Source organism: Aulostomus chinensis, chromosome 19 (assembly GCF_037954235.1).
Source record: "Aulostomus chinensis isolate RoL2024-O1b breed Wild chromosome 19, RoL_Achi_v1.0, whole genome shotgun sequence".
In the NCBI taxonomy this organism is placed as follows: Eukaryota; Metazoa; Chordata; class Actinopteri; order Syngnathiformes; family Aulostomidae; genus Aulostomus; species Aulostomus chinensis.
In genome coordinates, this window is record NC_141338.1 from 1,898,336 (window position 1) to 1,919,432 (window position 21,097).

The window sequence follows — 21,097 nt, forward strand, 5'->3', positions numbered from 1 at the left end:
AGCCAGAGGAGCGAGTGTGGGAGGGCAGAGCGAGGAGGAGAGACGGGGAGGCAGAGCTAATGACAGATGACACATAAATGCCAAATTCATGACCACGCATGCTGACAGCTTAAGGTCAATGACGTGTGTGTGTGTGTGTGTGTGTGCGCGCGCTATCCTTTTGAGGATCTGTTTGAGTTTTAAACATTTTTTTGTCACAGTGAGGACATTTAAAAAGGTCCTCACTTCCTGACAGGGTCGTTTGAAGGTCGAGTCTTTGGAGGTTCGACGGTTAGGTTCACACGCGTCCTCACACAGACGCAAGGTCAAACCTGCCGTGAGGACACGTCTACGTTCCTAAAGTCACGTTGTGGGGACTCGCCTCCCTCATGGGGGACAAAAAAAAAAAGCGGGTCCCCACAACGTCGAACATGAAAAGTTTAAGATGAGGTAAATTGTAGTTATGGCAAAGTGTGCGTCCAGCTGGCGTAGCGGCGTGTTGAGGTGCTTACCAACACGGAGCCTCCGGCTTGGTACAGACAGAAGAGGCCGTACTGTTGCAGCGCCTCCTGTGGTCAGTCAGGGGAACTAGTCAGGTGGTTGGTGAAGCTCATCGCAGTCGGGTGAAAACGTGAAGCCGACGACACGTCACAGCGGAAATGTGGGTCAGTCAGCGCTACAGGGGGCGGAGCTACGACCAGGGCGGCTTCCTAGGGTGACCGGTGATGTACAGCTGGGCAAGCTGGTCAGAAGAGGAAGCGTTTTAGTTCAGGCGTTTTCTCCGATTGATGTGTTTTTGGATTACTGAGCGCACAACTGACAGAAGAAGACGTGGATCGTACAGACGGCGACCTGGAGAGTTCGCCAACAGGCGTTCTGTCGAGTTTGGTGTCGTTACTCTTCAGTCAGCCTCCGGCAACAAGCAACAGCTCGTTACTGTTACTTCCTGAACTTCGATTCACAAAGACGTCACACAGGAAAAACCTGACGAATTCAAGACCTGCAACAGCGATGGTCTGATTGACAGGTGACGAATCACTTTAAACCAAAAAACCCTGAGAGAACGTGACTGCCTGTGGTTACTCAGCATCTGCTGGCAATACTGGATCGCCCTCTAGTGGACAGAACATGCAAAACCCTGCACACTCTGACGTGGTTCATATGAGGGAGATCAATCATGTGAGCATTTAAAGAAATGAAATAAGCTTAAAATAATCAAAAATACAAAACTAATCAGATTATAGAGGAAGTGAAAGTGCACACCTGTGATTTGTATTAATATCCCTGGGTGTGACGTCGCTCAGCAGTTGCCCAGATGCTGCGTATTTGCTCCTGTGTGTGTGTGTGTGTGTGTGTGTGTGTGTGTGTGTCCCACAGGGATGTCATAACACATCAACTTGTATCCCGGTGACATAAAACACCCCTGGTGGAGTCGAGCTGGCTCGGTGCAGGGGTGGCGTGAGTGGGCGGGGCGTCCCTCAGCTCCTCCTCAGGGATTCAGTCTCTTCACCCCGACATCAGAGTGAGACGGTCGAACGACACAGAGAGAGAGAGAGAGAGAGAGAGAGAGAGAGAGAGAGAGAGAGAGAGAGAGAGAGAGAGAGAAGAGTTGCATTTGTTTGTTGTGAGTTTTCAACCAGTAAAACAAGCTGGGGGTGCCTTTAAGAGGTGCCAACAAAGTTTTGTTGGAGAAATACAATAAATGAGCCTTGATCGTTTCTGGGACCCCTTTCTCTCTCCACTCTTTCACCTCCACCCACCCCTTTCTCTCGCCACTCTTTCACCTCCACCCACCCCTTTCTCTCGCCACTCTTTCACCTCCACCCACCCCTTTCTCTCTCCACTCTTTCACCTCCACCCACCCCTTTCTCTCTCCACTCTTTCACCTCCACCCACCCCTTTCTCTCTCCACTCTTTCACCTCCACCCACCCCTTTCTCTCGCCACTCTTTCACCTCCACCCACCCCTTTCTCTCTCCACTCTTTCACCTCCAACCCTTTCTCTCGCCACTCTTTCACCTCCACCCACCCCTTTCTCTCTCCACTCTTTCACCTCCACCCACCCCTTTCTCTCGCCACTCTTTCACCTCCACCCACCCCTTTCTCTCTCCACTCTTTCACCTCCAACCCTTTCTCTCGCCACTCTTTCACCTCCACCCACCCCTTTCTCTCTCCACTCTTTCACCTCCAACCCTTTCTCTCGCCACTCTTTCACCTCCACCCACCCCTTTCTCTCGCCACTCTTTCACCTCCACCCACCCCTTTCTCTCTCCACTCTTTCACCTCCACCCACCCCTTTCTCTCTCCACTCTTTCACCTCCAACCCTTTCTCTCGCCACTCTTTCACCTCCACCCACCCCTTTCTCTCGCCACTCTTTCACCTCCAACCCTTTCTCTAGCCACTCTTTCACCTCCACCCACCCCTTTCTCTCTCCACTCTTTCACCTCCACCCACCCCTTTCTCTCTCCACTCTTTCACCTCCACCCACCCCTTTCTCTCTCCACTCTTTCACCTCCACCCACCCCTTTCTCTCTCCACTCTTTCACCTCCAACCCTTTCTCTCGCCACTCTTTCACCTCCACCCACCCCTTTCTCTTGCCACTCTTTCACCTCCAACCCTTTCTCTCGCCACTCTTTCACCTCCACCCACCCCTTTCTCTCGCCACTCTTTCACCTCCACCCACCCCTTTCTCTCGCCACTCTTTCACCTCCAACCCTTTCTCTCGCCACTCTTTCACCTCCACCCACCCCTTTCTCTCGCCACTCTTTCACCTCCACCCACCCTTCTCTCGCCACGCTTTCACCTCCACCCACCCTTCTCTCGCCACGCTTTCACCTCCACCCACCCCTTTCTCTCGCCACTCTTTCACCTCCACCCCTTTCTCTCGCCACTCTTTCACCTCCACCCACCCCTTTCTCTCTCCACTCTTTCACCTCCACCCACCCCTTTCTCTCTCCACTCTTTCACCTCCACCCACCCCTTTCTCTCTCCACTCTTTCACCTCCAACCCTTTCTCTCGCCACTCTTTCACCTCCACCCACCCCTTTCTCTCGCCACGCTTTCACCTCCACCCACCCTTCTCTCGCCACGCTTTCACCTCCACCCCTTTCTCTCGCCACGCTTTCACCTCCACCCCTTTCTCTCGCCACTCTTTCACCTCCACCCACCCCTTTCTCTCGCCACTCTTTCACCTCCACCCACCCCTTTCTCTCGCCACTCTTTCACCTCCACCCACCCCTTTCTCTCGCCACTCTTTCACCTCCACCCACCCCTTTCTCTCGCCACTCTTTCACCTCCACCCACCCCTTTCTCTCGCCACTCTTTCACCTCCACCCACCCCTTTCTCTCGCCACTCTTTCACCTCCACCCACCCCTTTCTCTCGCCACTCTTTCACCTCCACCCACCCCTTTCTCTCGCCACTCTTTCACCTCCACCCACCCCTTTCTCTCGCCACTCTTTCACCTCCACCCACCCCTTTCTCTCGCCACTCTTTCACCTCCACCCACCCCTTTCTCTCGCCACTCTTTCACCTCCACCTCCACCCACCCCTTTCTCTCGCCACTCTTTCACCTCCACCCCTTTCTCGCCACTCTTTCACCTCCACCCACCCCTTTCTCTCTCCACTCTTTCACCTCCACCCACCCCTTTCTCTCTCCACTCTTTCACCTCCACCCACCCCTTTCTCTCGCCACTCTTTCACCTCCACCCACCCCTTTCTCTCTCCACTCTTTCACCTCCAACCCTTTCTCTCGCCACTCTTTCACCTCCACCCACCCCTTTCTCTCTCCACTCTTTCACCTCCAACCCTTTCTCTCGCCACTCTTTCACCTCCACCCACCCCTTTCTCTCGCCACTCTTTCACCTCCACCCACCCCTTTCTCTCGCCACTCTTTCACCTCCACCCACCCCTTTCTCTCTCCACTCTTTCACCTCCACCCACCCCTTTCTCTCTCCACTCTTTCACCTCCAACCCTTTCTCTCGCCACTCTTTCACCTCCACCCACCCCTTTCTCTCGCCACTCTTTCACCTCCAACCCTTTCTCTCGCCACTCTTTCACCTCCACCCACCCCTTTCTCTCTCCACTCTTTCACCTCCACCCACCCCTTTCTCTCTCCACTCTTTCACCTCCACCCACCCCTTTCTCTCTCCACTCTTTCACCTCCAACCCTTTCTCTCGCCACTCTTTCACCTCCACCCACCCCTTTCTCTTGCCACTCTTTCACCTCCAACCCTTTCTCTCGCCACTCTTTCACCTCCAACCCTTTCTCTCGCCACTCTTTCACCTCCACCCACCCCTTTCTCTCGCCACTCTTTCACCTCCACCCACCCCTTTCTCTCGCCACTCTTTCACCTCCAACCCTTTCTCTCGCCACTCTTTCACCTCCACCCACCCCTTTCTCTCGCCACTCTTTCACCTCCACCCACCCTTCTCTCGCCACGCTTTCACCTCCACCCACCCTTCTCTCGCCACGCTTTCACCTCCACCCACCCCTTTCTCTCGCCACTCTTTCACCTCCACCCCTTTCTCTCGCCACTCTTTCACCTCCACCCACCCCTTTCTCTCTCCACTCTTTCACCTCCACCCACCCCTTTCTCTCTCCACTCTTTCACCTCCAACCCTTTCTCTCGCCACTCTTTCACCTCCATCCAACCCTTTCTCTCGCCACTCTTTCACCTCCACCCACCCCTTTCTCTCTCCACTCTTTCACCTCCACCCACCCCTTTCTCTCTCCACTCTTTCACCTCCAACCCTTTCTCTCGCCACTCTTTCACCTCCACCCACCCCTTTCTCTCGCCACTCTTTCACCTCCACCCACCCCTTTCTCTCGCCACTCTTTCACCTCCAACCCTTTCTCTCGCCACTCTTTCACCTCCACCCACCCCTTTCTCTCGCCACTCTTTCACCTCCACCCACCCCTTTCTCTCGCCACTCTTTCACCTCCAACCCTTTCTCTCGCCACTCTTTCACCTCCACCCACCCCTTTCTCTCGCCACGCTTTCACCTCCACCCACCCTTCTCTCGCCACGCTTTCACCTCCACCCCTTTCTCTCGCCACGCTTTCACCTCCACCCCTTTCTCTCGCCACTCTTTCACCTCCACCCACCCCTTTCTCTCGCCACTCTTTCACCTCCACCTCCACCCACCCCTTTCTCTCGCCACTCTTTCACCTCCACCCCTTTCTCGCCACTCTTTCACCTCCACCCACCCCTTTCTCTCGCCACTCTTTCACCTCCACCCACCCCTTTCTCTCGCCACTCTTTCACCTCCACCCACCCCTTTCTCTCGCCACTCTTTCACCTCCACCCACCCCTTTCTCTCGCCACTCTTTCACCTCCACCCACCCCTTTCTCTCGCCACTCTTTCACCTCCACCCACCCCTTTCTCTCGCCACTCTTTCACCTCCACCCACCCCTTTCTCTCGCCACTCTTTCACCTCCACCCACCCCTTTCTCTCGCCACTCTTTCACCTCCACCCACCCCTTTCTCTCGCCACTCTTTCACCTCCACCTCCACCCACCCCTTTCTCTCGCCACTCTTTCACCTCCACCCCTTTCTCGCCACTCTTTCACCTCCACCCACCCCTTTCTCTCGCCACTCTTTCACCTCCACCCACCCCTTTCTCTCGCCACTCTTTCACCTCCACCCACCCCTTTCTCTCGCCACTCTTTCACCTCCACCCACCCCTTTCTCTCGCCACTCTTTCACCTCCACCCACCCCTTTCTCTCGCCACTCTTTCACCTCCACCCTTCTCTCGCCACTCTTTCACCTCCACCCACCCCTTTCTCTCGCCACTCTTTCACCTCCACCCACCCCTTTCTCTCGCCACTCTTTCACCTCCACCCACCCCTTTCTCTCGCCACTCTTTCACCTCCACCCGTTTCTCTCTCCACTCTCAAGCTGCTGAGGGAAACCGTCTGCGTCCCCTCCACTTCTCACAGCACCGGGGGAAACGGCTCAAGCGGCAACTTCAGCTCTGTTTTTGTCGTTTATCCTTCGCCAACGTCAAGATGTTGTTGCAAAACTGCTGCAGGGACTGAAATAACGAGCAATCTGGGACGGCGGGGGGTGGCGACGGCATGAGCGAGTGATGTCGAGGGCGGCTGTGAAAACGTCTCTCCCTGGGATCGGACAGAAGGACGACCAGGACACCCGTGAGGAAGGACACCCCTCCACAGGACGACTCAATCAGGAGGTGAGACGTCCAGGACACATTTACTGCTGGGATCATGTGTTGTCTCACCTGGAACCTGGGACGACCTGGAGGCTGCCCAGTTTGGGCCTCAGACACACGAACATTTAGCTGCGTCCATCGTCCAGAACTAAAAACCAACAAATGAACGACGACAAACATTTCGCTGCGTCTTCTCTCGTCGGCGTCTCCCCTCCAAAATGTTATCCTCATTAGAGCGCGTGCCAGCGTCGCTGGGGCTCCTTCCAGAAGTGTTGAGAAAGTAGAAACAGGATTAGGATAAACTAATTCTGTGCTCAGGGGTCTCCACATCAGGTTTAATTTAATAATGACACCCACAACAACAACAAACCATAATCCAGTTACTCACCAGAAAGAGGAAATGGGTCCCCGCTCACCAAATTAGCCCAAACTGAGACACACAGCCACTCTTTATGTACCGTTATGGATCAAAACGCTATAAAAAGAGCACGTACACTTTTAAAGTCGTCTAATTTCAGCCTCTTTAGACCCAAATCTCGTTTAAGGAGATTAAACAATTCAACAAAACACAGATTTGAGGGTAAAAGTGTCCGAACCACAGTCGGTGAAATCCGCTGTAATGCAAGTGAGAACACGGGTCAAAATCTTGGTGTCCAACTGTTTCAGTTTTGTTTTTTTTAACCATTTTGAATTCTTAGGGGGTCAAAAACATCACTTTTCCATTTTAAAATCAAATGAAAACATTCATCTTCTTCCAACATGTGCTTGCACTCTCACTCTCACGACTCCCTAAAACGCAGATTCACAGAATTCAATGAAGAGCACAAACACCTCCTGTGAAAGGTTTTGTTTTGCTGCTTTGTTAGCGGTGAGCTCACTCATCTCAGCTTCTCAACGTGATGCATTTGTTGCTTTCTGCTTCTTTTTTTCATCTCTTTTAATTCTTCTTTACCAACATTTTCCCTGACAAAGACAGGAGCTTCAGCCACAAAGCAAAACCCCGGTGAAGCTGAACAACGCGTCCCTGACCCAGAGATTTCTCATTAATTACAACTTTACTCAACATCCAAGCACTTCGCCAACCTTGGAAAAATTCCGTGTGACATTTCGAGGAATTCCAGCGCCCGATCATACACCAACGCCACCGTTTCCAGAGCCCAGAGCCGTGTGTCACCTGGTAAACATGTAGGAAGAGCAGACATTTCCACAAGTAACACCAAAGACAGCGATGCGATGAGGCATGAGCTGGCCGTTTATTGTTATCGAGGAAGTTAACATGGTTAACTGCATTTGAAGTCATACAATAAACCTCTGAAGCTTCGTGAAAGGTCCCTCCGTGTGTCACCGAGGGAAAATTGTAGGAATATACATACAGTATATCTTATTGGCAAGTAGATATGTTTTAGTAAGTACATTCTCCTCTACCAGGTACTCATGTACAATATACACGTTAAAAAATATAGTTTGTTTGCATTGCGATCACCGTTTTTTTCCATTTTTGTTCAGGATGAGAGAATTCACATTAAAGTGTTGCAGGTTCTTGAATGGCGGTCGAACTAAAGAGCACTGGTTTTTATTCAACTTTATAACTATCACATACACATCGGCATATGCATAGAAGGCACGTCTATGCATCTAAATTTCATGATGGATGGGAAGCAGTTTCGTCATCTTCTAGGAGGGCAACGGAAACATGAACGTGGCCGACAGCAGCCGCACTCTCACAGCACATCCACACATCCCTGCACACGGCACAGGACAGCAAACGCCACAAACTGGTGCTCCACAACACGTTAGACAACTCATCCGTCTGACGATAAAACTGCATACAGTACACCACACGACAGAAGATGTCATTACTCAGTCAGAGGAGGGTCAGCCACCAGGGGGCCGACCGTTAGCCGAGCTCTCCGGTGGGAGGAAGCAGCTCCTGAAACACTGATTTCGTGGTTTGTAACGTTACAGAGAGAAACTGTCGGATCCTGGATCAGTGGTTGTTGAGGACTGTCCCTCAAGGCAAAGACGAGCTTCTTCCGTCTCAGCTCAGAGACTCTGAGTCAGCACAACACTGTTACAGTAAGTTCAATTGCAAGGCTGCAGTTTTTCAAGGCGTAGTGATGGCGAGCAACAAAAGGAAATATTCAGGCCACGTCTGACACGCGTTTGTTGCGGTTTGTGTGACAGTACAGGTGCAAAAGGTGCGATGAGGGTTGGGTCCTGGCCAGGGCTGCGACCAACGATTAACTTCATGATTAATCTCGTGTCTGTAAAAGATTTTTAAAAATTAAATAAAAAGAAAGATTGGTGAGAAAGACCGTTCGATTTTTCAAGCGCCCAGAGTGACGTGCAAAGTTCCAACTCTTTCTTTTGTCCATCCAACAGTCAAAAACCCGACAACCACAATTCTCCTGTCATAAATGACAAAAGCGGCAAATCCTTACGTTTAAGTGTGGGAACAGCAAATGTTGGCCTTTTTGCTGCAGAAAGGCCGAAATGATTCAATCAATAACCACATGGGCTGCTGATGACTTCTCCTTCCATCTGTCAATCAGTGACTTGTTGCAGGCTTGGTGCTGTCACTTGGAAGACAGAACCCAGCAGACCAGTTCGTAGTTGTTCTGTTAAACCGGACTGTTGGGTACCCAACCCCACATCCGCCTCGCCTCAACATCGTAAACAAAAGTGTCGGTGGAGTCAGTGGAACCGAGACACTCGGTGACTCTTACTTGCTTTCTTGCAGGAGTGACAAAGGAAGATTTCTGCCATGCTAATGAGAAATTAGCTCAACACAAAGACTGGAACCCAGCAGGAACAAGGAGCCAGACTCCTGGACGTGACTCCCGGCGCCCGGCCAAAACAATTATGATTCCAATGAGGAACTCCCACTAAAATAAGAAATTTCTTGACAGCTCAGTTTACACATTAAATCAAAATTGGGATCATTATGACTGGCAAGAAATGCAACCATTTATAAGAGCATTATGGTTAGAATTGCGTTCTGGACCTCGCAGTTTCTTTGCGAGTGCGGTTTGTGATTCAATCTCAGCGTTTATTGTCCTGCTGGAGTGGAGTCAGGCCCTCCTCAGGTTTCTGCTCATGCAAGCTCACCCTGCTGCTCCAGGCTCAGGCAGCCCAAGCCACGCGTCCCCGGGGTGCTCGAGACCAGAAACGCACCCAAGAGACGCAAAGACGAGTGAAGTTCTCACCTCAGGCGGCACTCGTGCTGCGGGGAGGAGGGGCGGCCACAGTCTTTATGCTAAGCTAAGCTAATTACCTGTGACATCAAAATTCTCTTCAAGCTCTCATTAAGAAAGTAAATATGTGTTTTTTCCCAAACGAAGCGACTGACATGAACAGTAAACGACGACTGTAGGCGGCCGAAGCTGAGAGGTGAGGGATTGCTTCTTAAAATTAAGTACATGTGGTGCTCAAAATAGGCAATGGTAAACAAAAGGCAAATGTCTTTAAAAAAAAAAAAAAAAAAAGCAAGAAAAAAAAGCAAGACAGAACCAAAAAAAAAGTAATACGCACTTAAAAAAAACTTAAAAAAACAAAGTTTTTTGGCAGCCGTGCATCTGTGGCAATGCCCAAACTGAGATACACAACAGACTCCTGTAATCTTAACGTTTGACATGGAAGTGCAGGCGTGACGGAGGCAGAAATCTAACGAGACTCCTCGCTTAACACCCCCTCCCCCCCCCCCAGATTAGGTTCTTTATAAATCCACCGAGTGAATCAAGGCTTGACTGTTAGGCTGCGGAATAAACGTGCAGCAGCTTTAAGGACATTCGGCTTGAGATTCAGGAATGGTTCGCTAACCGTTATCCCCATGAAAGCACATTAAACCCGCATGAAAACTGAAATCCACAATTTAAGTTTCTCTTCAAGGCAGTTGTGGCGCAAAAACAATTAATTCACGTTTAGAAGTCAGTGGATTATGGATCAAGACTAAATATGGTTGAACACGACAACGCTTCCTTGCTCAGAAATATTGAGATTAGCCAAGAGTCACCTGACATCCACAAACATGGTCCTGTCTGATTTGAAGGCTAAAAAGGCCAAACAGAGACTTTTAATTGACCAAGAAACGTGCAAAAAATAATTTTGTGGTTTTGGCACAGAAACTTTTTTTGTGAAACCTCTGTCTACAATCTACGTAACTTCCTTTGGTTAATAAAAAAAAAAAAGAAAACAGATGAGCAAAGGTTAGCTAGGTGTTTCCCTCTGAGGAGAGCGCTCGCTGTTAGCAGCCCTTGTCGCGGCGAGTTTTACAAACCCGGACTGCGGCTGAGTCGGGGGTTTAGCAGGTCGGGCTTCTCAAAGGCTCGTCTGACGATCACAGTGGTTTTCAACTGGAGGGCAAAAGTTCATGGTGGATGAGAGAGAACGGGAGAACCCTGGCGTCATTGTTCCACGTCATTATGGTCAAGTCTCAGAAGTCACGGTGTGGCTGGCGAAAAAAAACTGTCAGGTATCAAGATCCTGAGGGAGAGAGGAAAAATGAATATGACCACGATTTCATGTCAAATTCTGACAATTAGCCTAAAACAAATTTGGTGTCTTCCAGATGTTGGTGAGCAGCTGGGATTCACTGCAGCTCCACCCTGCGGGACAGGCATTCACACAACACCGGCAGGTCCAGAACCTCGAGAAGCCTTGGAGCCGAACTGCAGCTCAGACTCGGCCAACTCGGACCTCACAGAGCAGTTCTGTGAGGTCCGAGTTGCTGGATTTACCTGGAACTAACAGAGCACTGGGGTCAAAGGTCAGTCTCATCTGTAGCTCTTCTGCTGCTGCATCAGACCCACGTTCTCATACACTCTGGAGCTGTCCTCCCTCATCCTGCCGACACACACACACACACATCAATGAAGAGAACACACCAGGTGAGGTGCATGACCCAGGCTGCTGTGACTCACTCTGTGCAGGTGGGAGTGGGGATAGGAGTACAAGGAGGCAACGGGCTCTGCTCCCCTCCGGTCAGGTCCGACAACGAGTACTTAATGTTGGTGTACTCGCGCCCTTTAATCTTACTTTTCTGGAGAAAGGAGGAGGAGGTTAGACACGAGGGATGAGAGACAAAAGGACAAAGATGGAGGAGTGGGCGCTGCACACCTGCTCCTCCACGATGCGTCTCTGTAATGTCTCTATGTAATGCTGGACAGCCATGTAGATGAATCTGTACTGGGCCTCCGTCTGCACCATCCCCGAGCGCTGAGACCGGACCATCTGGATGGTCTTCGGCACGTCAATGTCACAGTCCACACCTGCAGGGGGAGCAACACGTCACGCTCAAGAATCCAACACGGGTACTCGTGACACTAGCGGGACGTCAGAGTTTGACCTTTTTCTCGGATGACGTCTATGAGGATGTCGATGACTATAAATGTTCCCGTTCTCCCGATCCCCGCACTGGAAGACAGAGAGAGCCGTTACGTCTCCCATGTCCACTCACGGTGGGCTTCATGTCCATCAGGCCACGTGAGTTGTGTGTGTACCTGCAGTGCACCGCTATGGGTCCAGCGTCCAGTATGCTCTCTTGCTTCAGGTTGACCTCCTCGAGGAAGTCCAGTACACCGCCTGGGTCAGTGGGGACGCCGTGGTCCGGCCAGGCCCGGAAGTGGTACTGCCACACGGTTCGCTCTGTGTTGCCCTGCAAACACAAAGCAAGAGGCTGAATAGCAGCACATCCATGATGTCACAGAACCTCTGCAGGAGAGGACGACATCCTTCCGTCTCCATGGAGCTGCTAATTAGTATAATTGTCTTTTCTCTGCCTCCATGTCTCAGCCACGCCCCCAGACCAGCAGGCCACTCCTCTCTCTGCCACACCTCTAGACCAGTGGGCCACTCCTCCATGTCTCAGCCCCACCCCCAGACCAGTGGGCCACGGATGCCAAGTTGTATCGAACTCATATGAATGCAGTAAAGCACTTGTGTGTGTATTTTCAATGAACTGATAATGTATAATAATTAACTTGGCCTCCTCACGTCTTCTAATCTTTCCGTTTGTAGGTTTTGTTGTGCTTCTGTTAAATAATGCCATTCCACATTTATGAACAGATCAGAATGAGGTGTTAAGCCTCTGCAACACGCAAGCCTGAAATATCGGGTTCCTCTGAGCCAAAGAGCGCCATTGTTGTCCAATAACTATTCAAAACACATCAGTCAGTCTCACTCTTGGACTGGTCATGACCCCTCATCACCATCAACACACACACACACACACACACACCACCCTGTTACCAAAAATACTAAGAAGTTCAACAAATGCGGATTCCTCCGCTGCTGGAAATAGTCCCCCACAAATTCCTCCCGTGTTCAACCTTCAGCAGCAGAAGTTCCTAAGTGAAGTCTCGTGTGAGGTTCGTGTGTCTTCAGGAGGAAGCGGCAGCTCCCTGACAGACGCAGGAGCGCGTTGGTGCGTTCGAGTGTTGGAAGACATTTGTTGACAGTAAGGAGAGCACATCTACAACACATCATCAAAAATAGCTGAGTACAGCTGAGAGGGCAGAGACCCAGAGAGGGACACGACATGCAACAACGGAATCAAACCGCCGAGCCTGCGGTTCTGTGGTGCGCTGCCTAACTAGTAGCCGACTGGGGCGTCCCCCAACCAGACATTTAAAGAGCACATGCAGCAGTAATCATGGACCGGTTCCAGAGGAGCCGCCCACGTCATCTCTTAAAGGAGACCATGCTCAGTTCTGTTGAGGTTACAATGTCAGACGCCCAAAGTTTCTCACGCCGAGGTGACACCTGTGACCTCTGACCTCTCAGAACACTCCTGTGTCGAGCTGACATCAGCGTGTGCTGGAGGTCTTTGTATGGTCACCGTGGCGCGGGGGAAGGAGACATTCAGGGAGGGGGTCTTGAAGAGACATCTTGGATCTGTCGAAGGATGAAATGGGGGCCACATAAAAGGGTTGACACCTGGACCTTTGGGGGCAGAATGAGACCCCTGACCAGTCAGACGCCATCAGCTGTCAACAGAACAGACTTTAGTTCTGGTTGGCTGATTTAAAGGAACATGCCAACATTTTGGGACATACAGAGACAGAGACCCTTCCCTAGGAAGGAGCTGACACCCATGCTAGTTAGCTTAGCACAATGAGTGGTAGTGGGCGGGGTGTGTGTCGCCCCGAAAGTTGTTGTGCTATTGTAAGAAAATTTCGACACACACACACACACACACACACACACACACACACACCACTTACCTGCCCAACTTTGGAGAGTTTGAGTTCTCGTAAGGTGTAGTCATGTGCAGCCGTCTCTCTGACGTTGCGGACACGCATGGCGCCGTACTCCTTCAGCGCCGACATGTCGGGCCAGTACTTCACACACTTACTCTGTCATGGCACAGAAACATCGAACTGACTGGTTGGATTCTTACTTTTGATGTTTCAGGGAACTAAAATATATTCTACGTTTGAAATAAAGCACATCCGGCCAACGCCCGAATTTTACCGGCTTACTCTTACAGGCATCGCCTGTCTTTACGCTGATGTCAGAATTTTTATTCGTTTAATTGCGTTGTGTTTTTCTGTTGCTCTCATTGGTTTTTAAGATTGATTTTTATTCTCTACTTCTGTGTCTCAAGTTTCTCTTCATCTCGTCTTGCTTTTCTCTGTAAAAGCAGTTTGTAAACTCGGTTTTTAAGGTTCGATAAGTTAATGATTTTAGTTGATAGCCAATATTTCTACTCACATATTTTTATTATTATCATTGTTAGCTCAGACACCTCATCCTGTGTTTTGTTTAGCCACAAGGTGGCGCCCTTCTGGTGTTCAAGCAGAAGCAGGAGGGGTGCAGTCCGTTCCTTTAATGTGTTCAAAGGTTTGCTGGTTGCCGCAGCAACACAACGACAACTTCACACGTCGATATGAGAGACAGTCAAGCATTGTTGCCTCGTACTTCTGTGTTCCTTCTTTCAGTTTTGATCAGACGCCTGCAGGATGTTGAGTCTGAGCGTCCGAGGAAGAGCGGCTCTCACCTTTCCTCTCTCCACCTCTTTGGTGGTCATGACGATGACTCGGGAGTTCTCCTGGAACACCATCCTCCAGAAGTCACTGATGGTGTTCTGCAGACAGCCCTGAGTGGCGATGTAGGACTTCTTCACCTTGGTGCTGTTACACTTTGGGTCGAGCTCCGGCTACACACACATACACACACACACAGACACACACACACAGGGGCCAGCCGTCACTCATCACGGGCGGGGAATCGCAGCACGTGGAGTCAAACAGGTGTGTGAACTGACACAACATGCTGGTATTTTCTAGCTCTTTAAACTCTACATATTTTTGATCAAACACAGACTAAATCCTGAGCGTGTGTGTGAGTGTGTGAGTGTGTGTCCCGTGAGGATGAAGTGAGTTTACCATGATAGCGGATACTACCATGATGATATTGGCGTTGATGTAGTCAGAGCCAGGCTCATTCGGGTCGCCATCATTCAGCACCACACGCGTGTGGTCGACTGGAAACAGAAACGTGAGTTAGTTCCTTTGAAAAGCTCCTGGTGGAGCTGAAGTGCGACTGAGAGGACGGAGCCGTTTCTCACAAGGAAGAATGTTCTTGTATCGGTTCTTGTTTTTGTTCTCTGCTCTCTGGCCCTCTTTGCGACTGTAGAGCAGCTTGCACTCTTGTTGCTGTAAGGTCTGAGTCAGGACGGAGAGAGGACAGTCAAACATGTCACACCAACCACACCAGCTTTCACCTGCTTCCACGCCGCCAGTGTTCACTTCAGGCTCTGGAGCGGTTAGGAGTCCCACTCGAGTGTTGACAGCGACACAGACCGTCTCTCTCTAACCGGTCTCGTCCCGGTTCTAGTGAAGCACTAGTGAACTCGCACTGTGATCACGGTCTCCTTCAGACCAATAAACAGAGTGAATGTTCTCACGCCAGGTTAACCAGCTGATCCAGACCTGAGCAAACCGACTGTGGAGTGAAAACATCTTGGACTCACACATGTTGAGTTGGAGTGTCTTCATGTGACGCATTCACAGAGAAAGCACTTGAATAACTTCATCGATAAGAAGGGTCCAACCAGGACAACTCACCTCGAATTCTTCCCAGAAGCCCTGTTTGACCTTGTCAGTGGCCTCTGCGAGTTTGCTCAGTTCTCGAACTCGACTCTCGATCTCAGCAGCGTTGATGCGTGTAGTGTTCAGTGGCTGAGGAGGGCGAGAGCAGACGGGAGAGACGTTAGCAGACAGAAATGCGGCCAGTCGGCGCCGAGGACAGAGGCACTTGATCAGGAGGAGTACCTGTTTGAGCTGCAGCACGGTGCCCAGTGTTTCCACCATGGGGTTCTTTTTGTAGTGCTCTACCAAGTCTGTGAGGGAGTCAAACTTCTCGCCCCCGCCCACGTCGTACTTCAGGTCATGCTGATTAAGAAGCCAGAGTCACACATCAGACGCGAGCCAGCGGAGCAGTTTCCTGATCACGAGAAGAGCAGGACCTCGACATGCTCTCAAGAGGGCAGCTGGATGAGGTGAGGCCATCAGGACCGACACCACCCAGGTGGGCTCAGGGATTTGGGGAAATATCTAAAAGTGAATATTCTGGCCGATGTTTCAAAATGATTCCGAATCTTAGTGGGAATTATCGTGATTGTGATATTGACTGCAGTTCCTGTTGTTACAGACACCCCGCTGGTTTCCACATGACCACTTTCACTTTCACTGACTCCTCGAGCACCAACCACCATCACTGAGTGGAGGCTCTGGGTTAGAGTCACCCGGTGGGAACCAAGTATCAGCGGTGTTTTCCCTCTGTGCTGGACTTGGTTTGACAGCATGTAGTCATAAAATCCACGTCCAGCCAGATATGAATCCTCCTGGTTTGTGAGTACATAAAAGCCCAAGTAACTAAAACCACTGAAGTGCCTTGTTCGCGTCTGAGTCTTTCCCGGCAGCCGGACTCTCGTTCACAGCCCAGCAATAACACACGCAGACAGAGGCTGCGACTGACAACGATTCAATGCTTCAGATTTGAAGTCTCCACTCACAGTCCACTAGCAGCTGAACAGAGATGTTACAGAGTGATGCATCTTTTCAGCCACAGACAATCTTTGTCCGACCACAGAAAGCAGCTGCAGACACATTAACCAGAGAACAGACCAACTTTTCATTTTAGCCGTCACAGAATTAATGTTATTGAGCTGCAGCTGATCTAATCTGCTGCTGGTGATGTCACGTTTGTCATTTCAACAGTCAACGGCGACCTTTGGCTAAAAATGCGGTGCCTTCTCTCTCTCCGCGTGTTCTACGATTCTTTATTCATAAATAACAGATGAAGAAGAGAATAGAAGTTGGAACTTCGTGATCTACTGCTACAGCAGCTAACAAGAAGGTAGATGTGCAGCTGTGGCGTGGCGAGCAGGACGTGATGACTGCGCTCACCTGGCAGCGGATCATGACGTGAGTGACTTTAGGTTTGCTGTCGCTGCTGTCCGTCTTGTCGTCTCCCGTACGCACCGACAGAACAAAATCCCCCGGATGGCTCTGACTCTCCCTCACCAGGAAGCTGCCATTCTTGCCCTTCTCTGTCAGCAGCTTCTCAGCCTCCCTGCCCGACAAGTGTCCGTGGAACCATCTGACCACACACACACACGACCACACACACACACACACACACACACACACACACACACACACACACACACACACACACACACACACGAGATGTCAGATCAGATCCTGTTCAAAAAAATATCAAGAAACTGAGGGGGTTTATTTTGAAAATCAATGGGGACTGTGAGCCTGACTTCCTGCCCAGCCGATCTGATCTGTGCTAACTGACACAGCTCCTATCCAAACAATAAACCTAAAAAACAAAACAGTTTTTATTGTTGCTACTTCTGTAAAAAAGTGTTGGTGCGATGAGCTGTGCCAGCAGCATCAGGACAGGTCACAGGATGGTTGATCACTAGAGGGCAGCCTGAAAGCTCCATCAGCCGCCGTTGAACAGCTCACCTCTCTGAGGTGGGGTCGGCACAGTTGAGCGGGTACTTGAGCTCGATCACGTCTCCATTCTTCTCTTTCAGCTGCCCGTGATGCTCCATGTAATACTGCACCAGCTCAGCCAGCGTGGCAAACTTCTCCCCTCCGTACAGGTCGTAGTAGTCCCCCGTGTTCTGGATCTTAATGTGGGTGACAGCTCCATTTCTCCTGCAAAGATGCACCAACATTTAGAGACATGTCTCATTCTCAGGGGGACAAACTCAGAATCTGCCAGGAGTCATAAAGAGTTCATGGTAAGTTAACTCAAGGCGCCATAAGTGGCACAATCTCTGAGAATTTGTGGCTTTCGCTGTTTTTTTCACACTTCATTTTTCTTTTGGCACTGTCAGCCCACTTCAGACACAGATGACATCAGCTGTGACATCAGCATTATATCTGAAAATAGAAAAAGAGAACTTGAAGCACTTCTGAAGTCCAGCAGCCTGCACCCTTGAATGACTTCTGGTTCCATCCGACAGATTAAAAAAAACCAAAAGAGCCGGACATGAGCTGGTTTGAACCAGCAGGGACTGTGGAAATATCTGTGCTTCCACAAGAGGAACATGACTCCTGTTTCCATGGGAAGTGAATATGGTGAAAGATGAGACTGTAGAGCTAAAATATGAGCTGGTTACCAAGACAGCAATGTTCTCATCAGCTCAACTGTTCCTAACGCTTCCTCTTGCTGACCCATAATCACACTGTAGCTGTCCTGCACAAGCGGAGGTCCCCTCAGAAAACTACACCGGCTGTGTAACATCACCTGGAGTCGGTTAACGTGTGGAAAAAAAAAGCGAGTGACTGCAAGCAGCGGCGGAGATGTTTGGCACCACACAGCCGTCTCCAGGATCTGAGCCTGGCGAACCACCGCTTCACACATCAACGTCACTGGCGTTCAAGGCAATAAACAGACCCAGATAATGCAGAAGTAGCAGCGTGATGATGAGTGGTAAAAAGCATGAACTTGTGTTTTGCTGCACAGAGGTTAATTTCAGCCGTCTGTAAGCAGAGACATCTGATAAAACTAAGAACGTCACTTAAATCAGAGACGGTTTGCCAGATGAAAACAACTTCAGGCACAAAATCAATCCGGGGCTGACGAGTTTGAGAGAACGGAGACCTCTGCAGCTGCTGCTCATCACTGCAGGAGGCTAGCTGCCTGAGGCTAGCTGCTCCAGGCTACATCAGCTGCTGGAGGCTAGCTCCTCCAGGCTACATCAGCTGCTGGAGGCTAGCTGCTGGAGGCTAGCTACTCCAGGCTACATCAGATGCTGGAGGCTAGCTGCTGGAGGCTAGCTGCTCCAGGCTACATCAGCTGCTGGAGGTTAGCACATTCAGGCTAGATCAGCTGCTGGAGGACCTCAGGTCTACCAAACATGAGCTGCTACTAGCGTATCACACCCAAGTCTCTACCCAAACTGTCCTCAGTTGGGTTGTGCAGTGGGTGGGAACATATTCTGAATATAAATACAGGAAAGTAGAACTCTATATATTCAAGAGCATCAGCACATTCACCTGGAGGCTTGAAACTGGTTTACAGTATTGTATTTTAAATGTACTCTTCATTGTACTGCATGGTGTCATGACTGCCATTACTCACCGTACTGAAAGGGTGAAATCTCCAGGGTTACTCTTACTGGGTCTGGCTAGAAAGCTGCCATCCACTCCTCGGGTCAACAGGAGGTTTTCAGCCTCCACGCCTGTGATGTTGGGGTGAAACCACCTGAGAGGGCAGAACAACGACAAGGAGCCTGAACGCGGAGGGCAGGTCTGGGTGAGCCATACCTGGTTAGCATGCACAAGAGCAGGAAGACTCCCCAAGTGTGGGTTGGGAAGGAACAAATACACAATCAAAGAAAGCGCTCAACACTGAGTTTGTGACACTCACTGCAAGATGAACCAACACTGTAAAGCAGCTTGACTGACGCACAAAAGAAGATTAAAACACACACAGTTTTCCCATTCAACTCCAATAACGCAACAAAGATCAAATCAGGTCGTCAGGAAATGCAGAGTACTGGTTTAATGTGGTAAATATGGGAATGTTGGCATCCATGTGAAGACTCCAGCTGTATCTGACAGTGCTGAGATCAGATTTGTAGAGGCCAGAGGTCACCAGAGTCTCTACAAGACATGGACCGGCAATGTCTGCAGAGACACCACTTCCAAGTGGCACAGAAGACACATTTTAATCCTGTTTGAGCATTCAGACTGATTGGAATCAGATTTCAAACCACTTCCAAATGGTGCAGTGGAGGGAACATTTGCAGAGATCAAATTTCATGTGGTTTTTGATTGTCCAGACTGTCTAAAAACAGTTTGGATAGAATGTGTATACCCCCCCCCCCCAAAAAAAAAAAGAAAATCTGATTTGGTGTGAAGAAAGCTTAGGTTTGATCCAGACATGAGTCATTAAGTATGATAGGAATGAACAAATAGGAATGTTTTAAAAACAGGCTTCTTCTGTAGATGCGACCATGAGAGACGGGATATCAGATTAGGATTATCTGAACTGGATGTCAACATTGACATCACCCACACGTCCACGGACTTTGTTCTCGGATCAGATATTGATGCTGCAATGACATCACTTTTACTGTAAGGAAGCCTCTAAAACCAGGAAGCGATCAGCCCGACCATGAGTACATCAAGTCTCATGAAGCCCGACTTGCCTGGAACTGCACAGTGATTCCATAACCTTCTACCACCAGAATCCAGTCGCTTTGTGTTGTAATCCTGTTTCTACAACGTAATCCGACTACTATTCCCTCTGTATATCTGTCTCATGTCTGGAGGAGTTGCTCTTCTTGACTTTTTCCAGTTTTTTCCCCGGTTGAAGGGAGTTTTCCCTTCCCAAATAAAGGCGCTGAGACCGGACTGCGGTTTGTGTGGCTCAAAAACCAATCTGTGGTTCAGGGTTTGCACGTAAATCTGACTACATACGCAGTTCTAGCACAACTAACATGCCAAGTCCAAGATACATGCTAATGTGTGCAATGGCCAGCGACTAGCTGCCATGAACTTGGCTTCTCCACAAGGGTTCATCAACGACAGTTGAGCTCCTCAGTGTGATGGTCGTGTTTACAGTGTGTGTGGCAAACATCCTCAAGTTGCCGGTGTATGCTAACGTTGCTCTGCTAGCCGTTTCACTGCCATCAGCTTTTTTTCCAGAAGCATCGGGAAAATCCGAGCTTGTCAAGATTCACATGGATAAGTTCAGATAAACTCAGCGAGCCCAGCTAACATTGTCAGCAGACATTGTTTTCCACAGCAGCGCCCCCTCCCCTCCCCTCCCCTCCCCCTTACCTCCGAGATGTCATTTTTTCGTTCCTCACTTCCTTCCCTACTTGGCAGTTAGCAGTTAGCTTCAACTAGCTGGCTAACGTTTCTGAGCGTCTCTGCTACGATCACCGGGTAAAGTGCTTCATCGGTTCACATCCAGTCGAAGCGGGCGCCGAAATGCAGGCATCAACAGGAATCCTACTAGCGTTCACTCCAGAAAGTCTCTAGGCCTCGGCCCCGGAGACTTCAGAACAAGTCGACTGTTGGACGTCACCAAACATGCGACAAACGGAGGGTGCGCGGATTTTAGTGCCCAGCGCAGCTGAACCTCGAAGGCGCGTCGCTCCCCCGAAGCGAAACCACGGAGCTTGGCCCGTCCGGCGAACGGCGTGACCTAAATCAAGGAACCCTTCCACTTTCACTTCGCGCATGCGCATTGTCGTAAGATTTCAGCGGCACTCGCGGCAAGCGGCGCGGAGCGTCGTAGACGCGGCGCTCTGACGCACCACGAACATGAACGCTCATTATTATATCAACATTGGAACATTTTAAAGCCTAAACATTTGACTTAGAAACCTTTAATTAGTTTTTGATAGCCTGATACACACACACACACACACACACACACACACACACACACAATGGAGTAA

The 21,097-nt window shown here is 50.2% G+C and overlaps 1 protein-coding gene across 2 annotated transcripts; it reads right to left on the reverse strand.

Annotated features, from left to right (window-relative positions):
* Positions 1–6,908: 6,908 nt before the first annotated feature.
* ptpn11a (protein tyrosine phosphatase non-receptor type 11a) lies at positions 6,909–20,861 on the reverse strand. Of its 2 annotated transcripts, none has more exons than XM_086186886.1 (16): positions 20,472–20,861; positions 18,766–18,888; positions 17,139–17,333; positions 16,566–16,758; positions 15,429–15,548; positions 15,222–15,335; positions 14,723–14,819; positions 14,559–14,638; positions 14,153–14,311; positions 13,377–13,508; positions 11,655–11,809; positions 11,501–11,568; positions 11,272–11,423; positions 11,076–11,194; positions 10,893–10,998; positions 6,909–10,638 (listed from the first exon to the last, which is right to left on the reverse strand). In XM_086186886.1, the coding sequence occupies exons 1-15, from the start codon at positions 20,483–20,485 to the stop codon at positions 10,929–10,931; spliced, it is 1,791 nt and encodes a 596-aa protein (XP_086043012.1). In that variant the 5' UTR covers positions 20,486–20,861; the 3' UTR covers positions 6,909–10,638; positions 10,893–10,928. The 2 variants fall into 2 exon arrangements, with proteins under 2 accessions (XP_086043012.1, XP_086043011.1); XM_086186885.1 differs by having other exon boundaries at positions 14,541–14,638.
* Between the last annotated feature and the right edge of the window lie 236 nt (positions 20,862–21,097).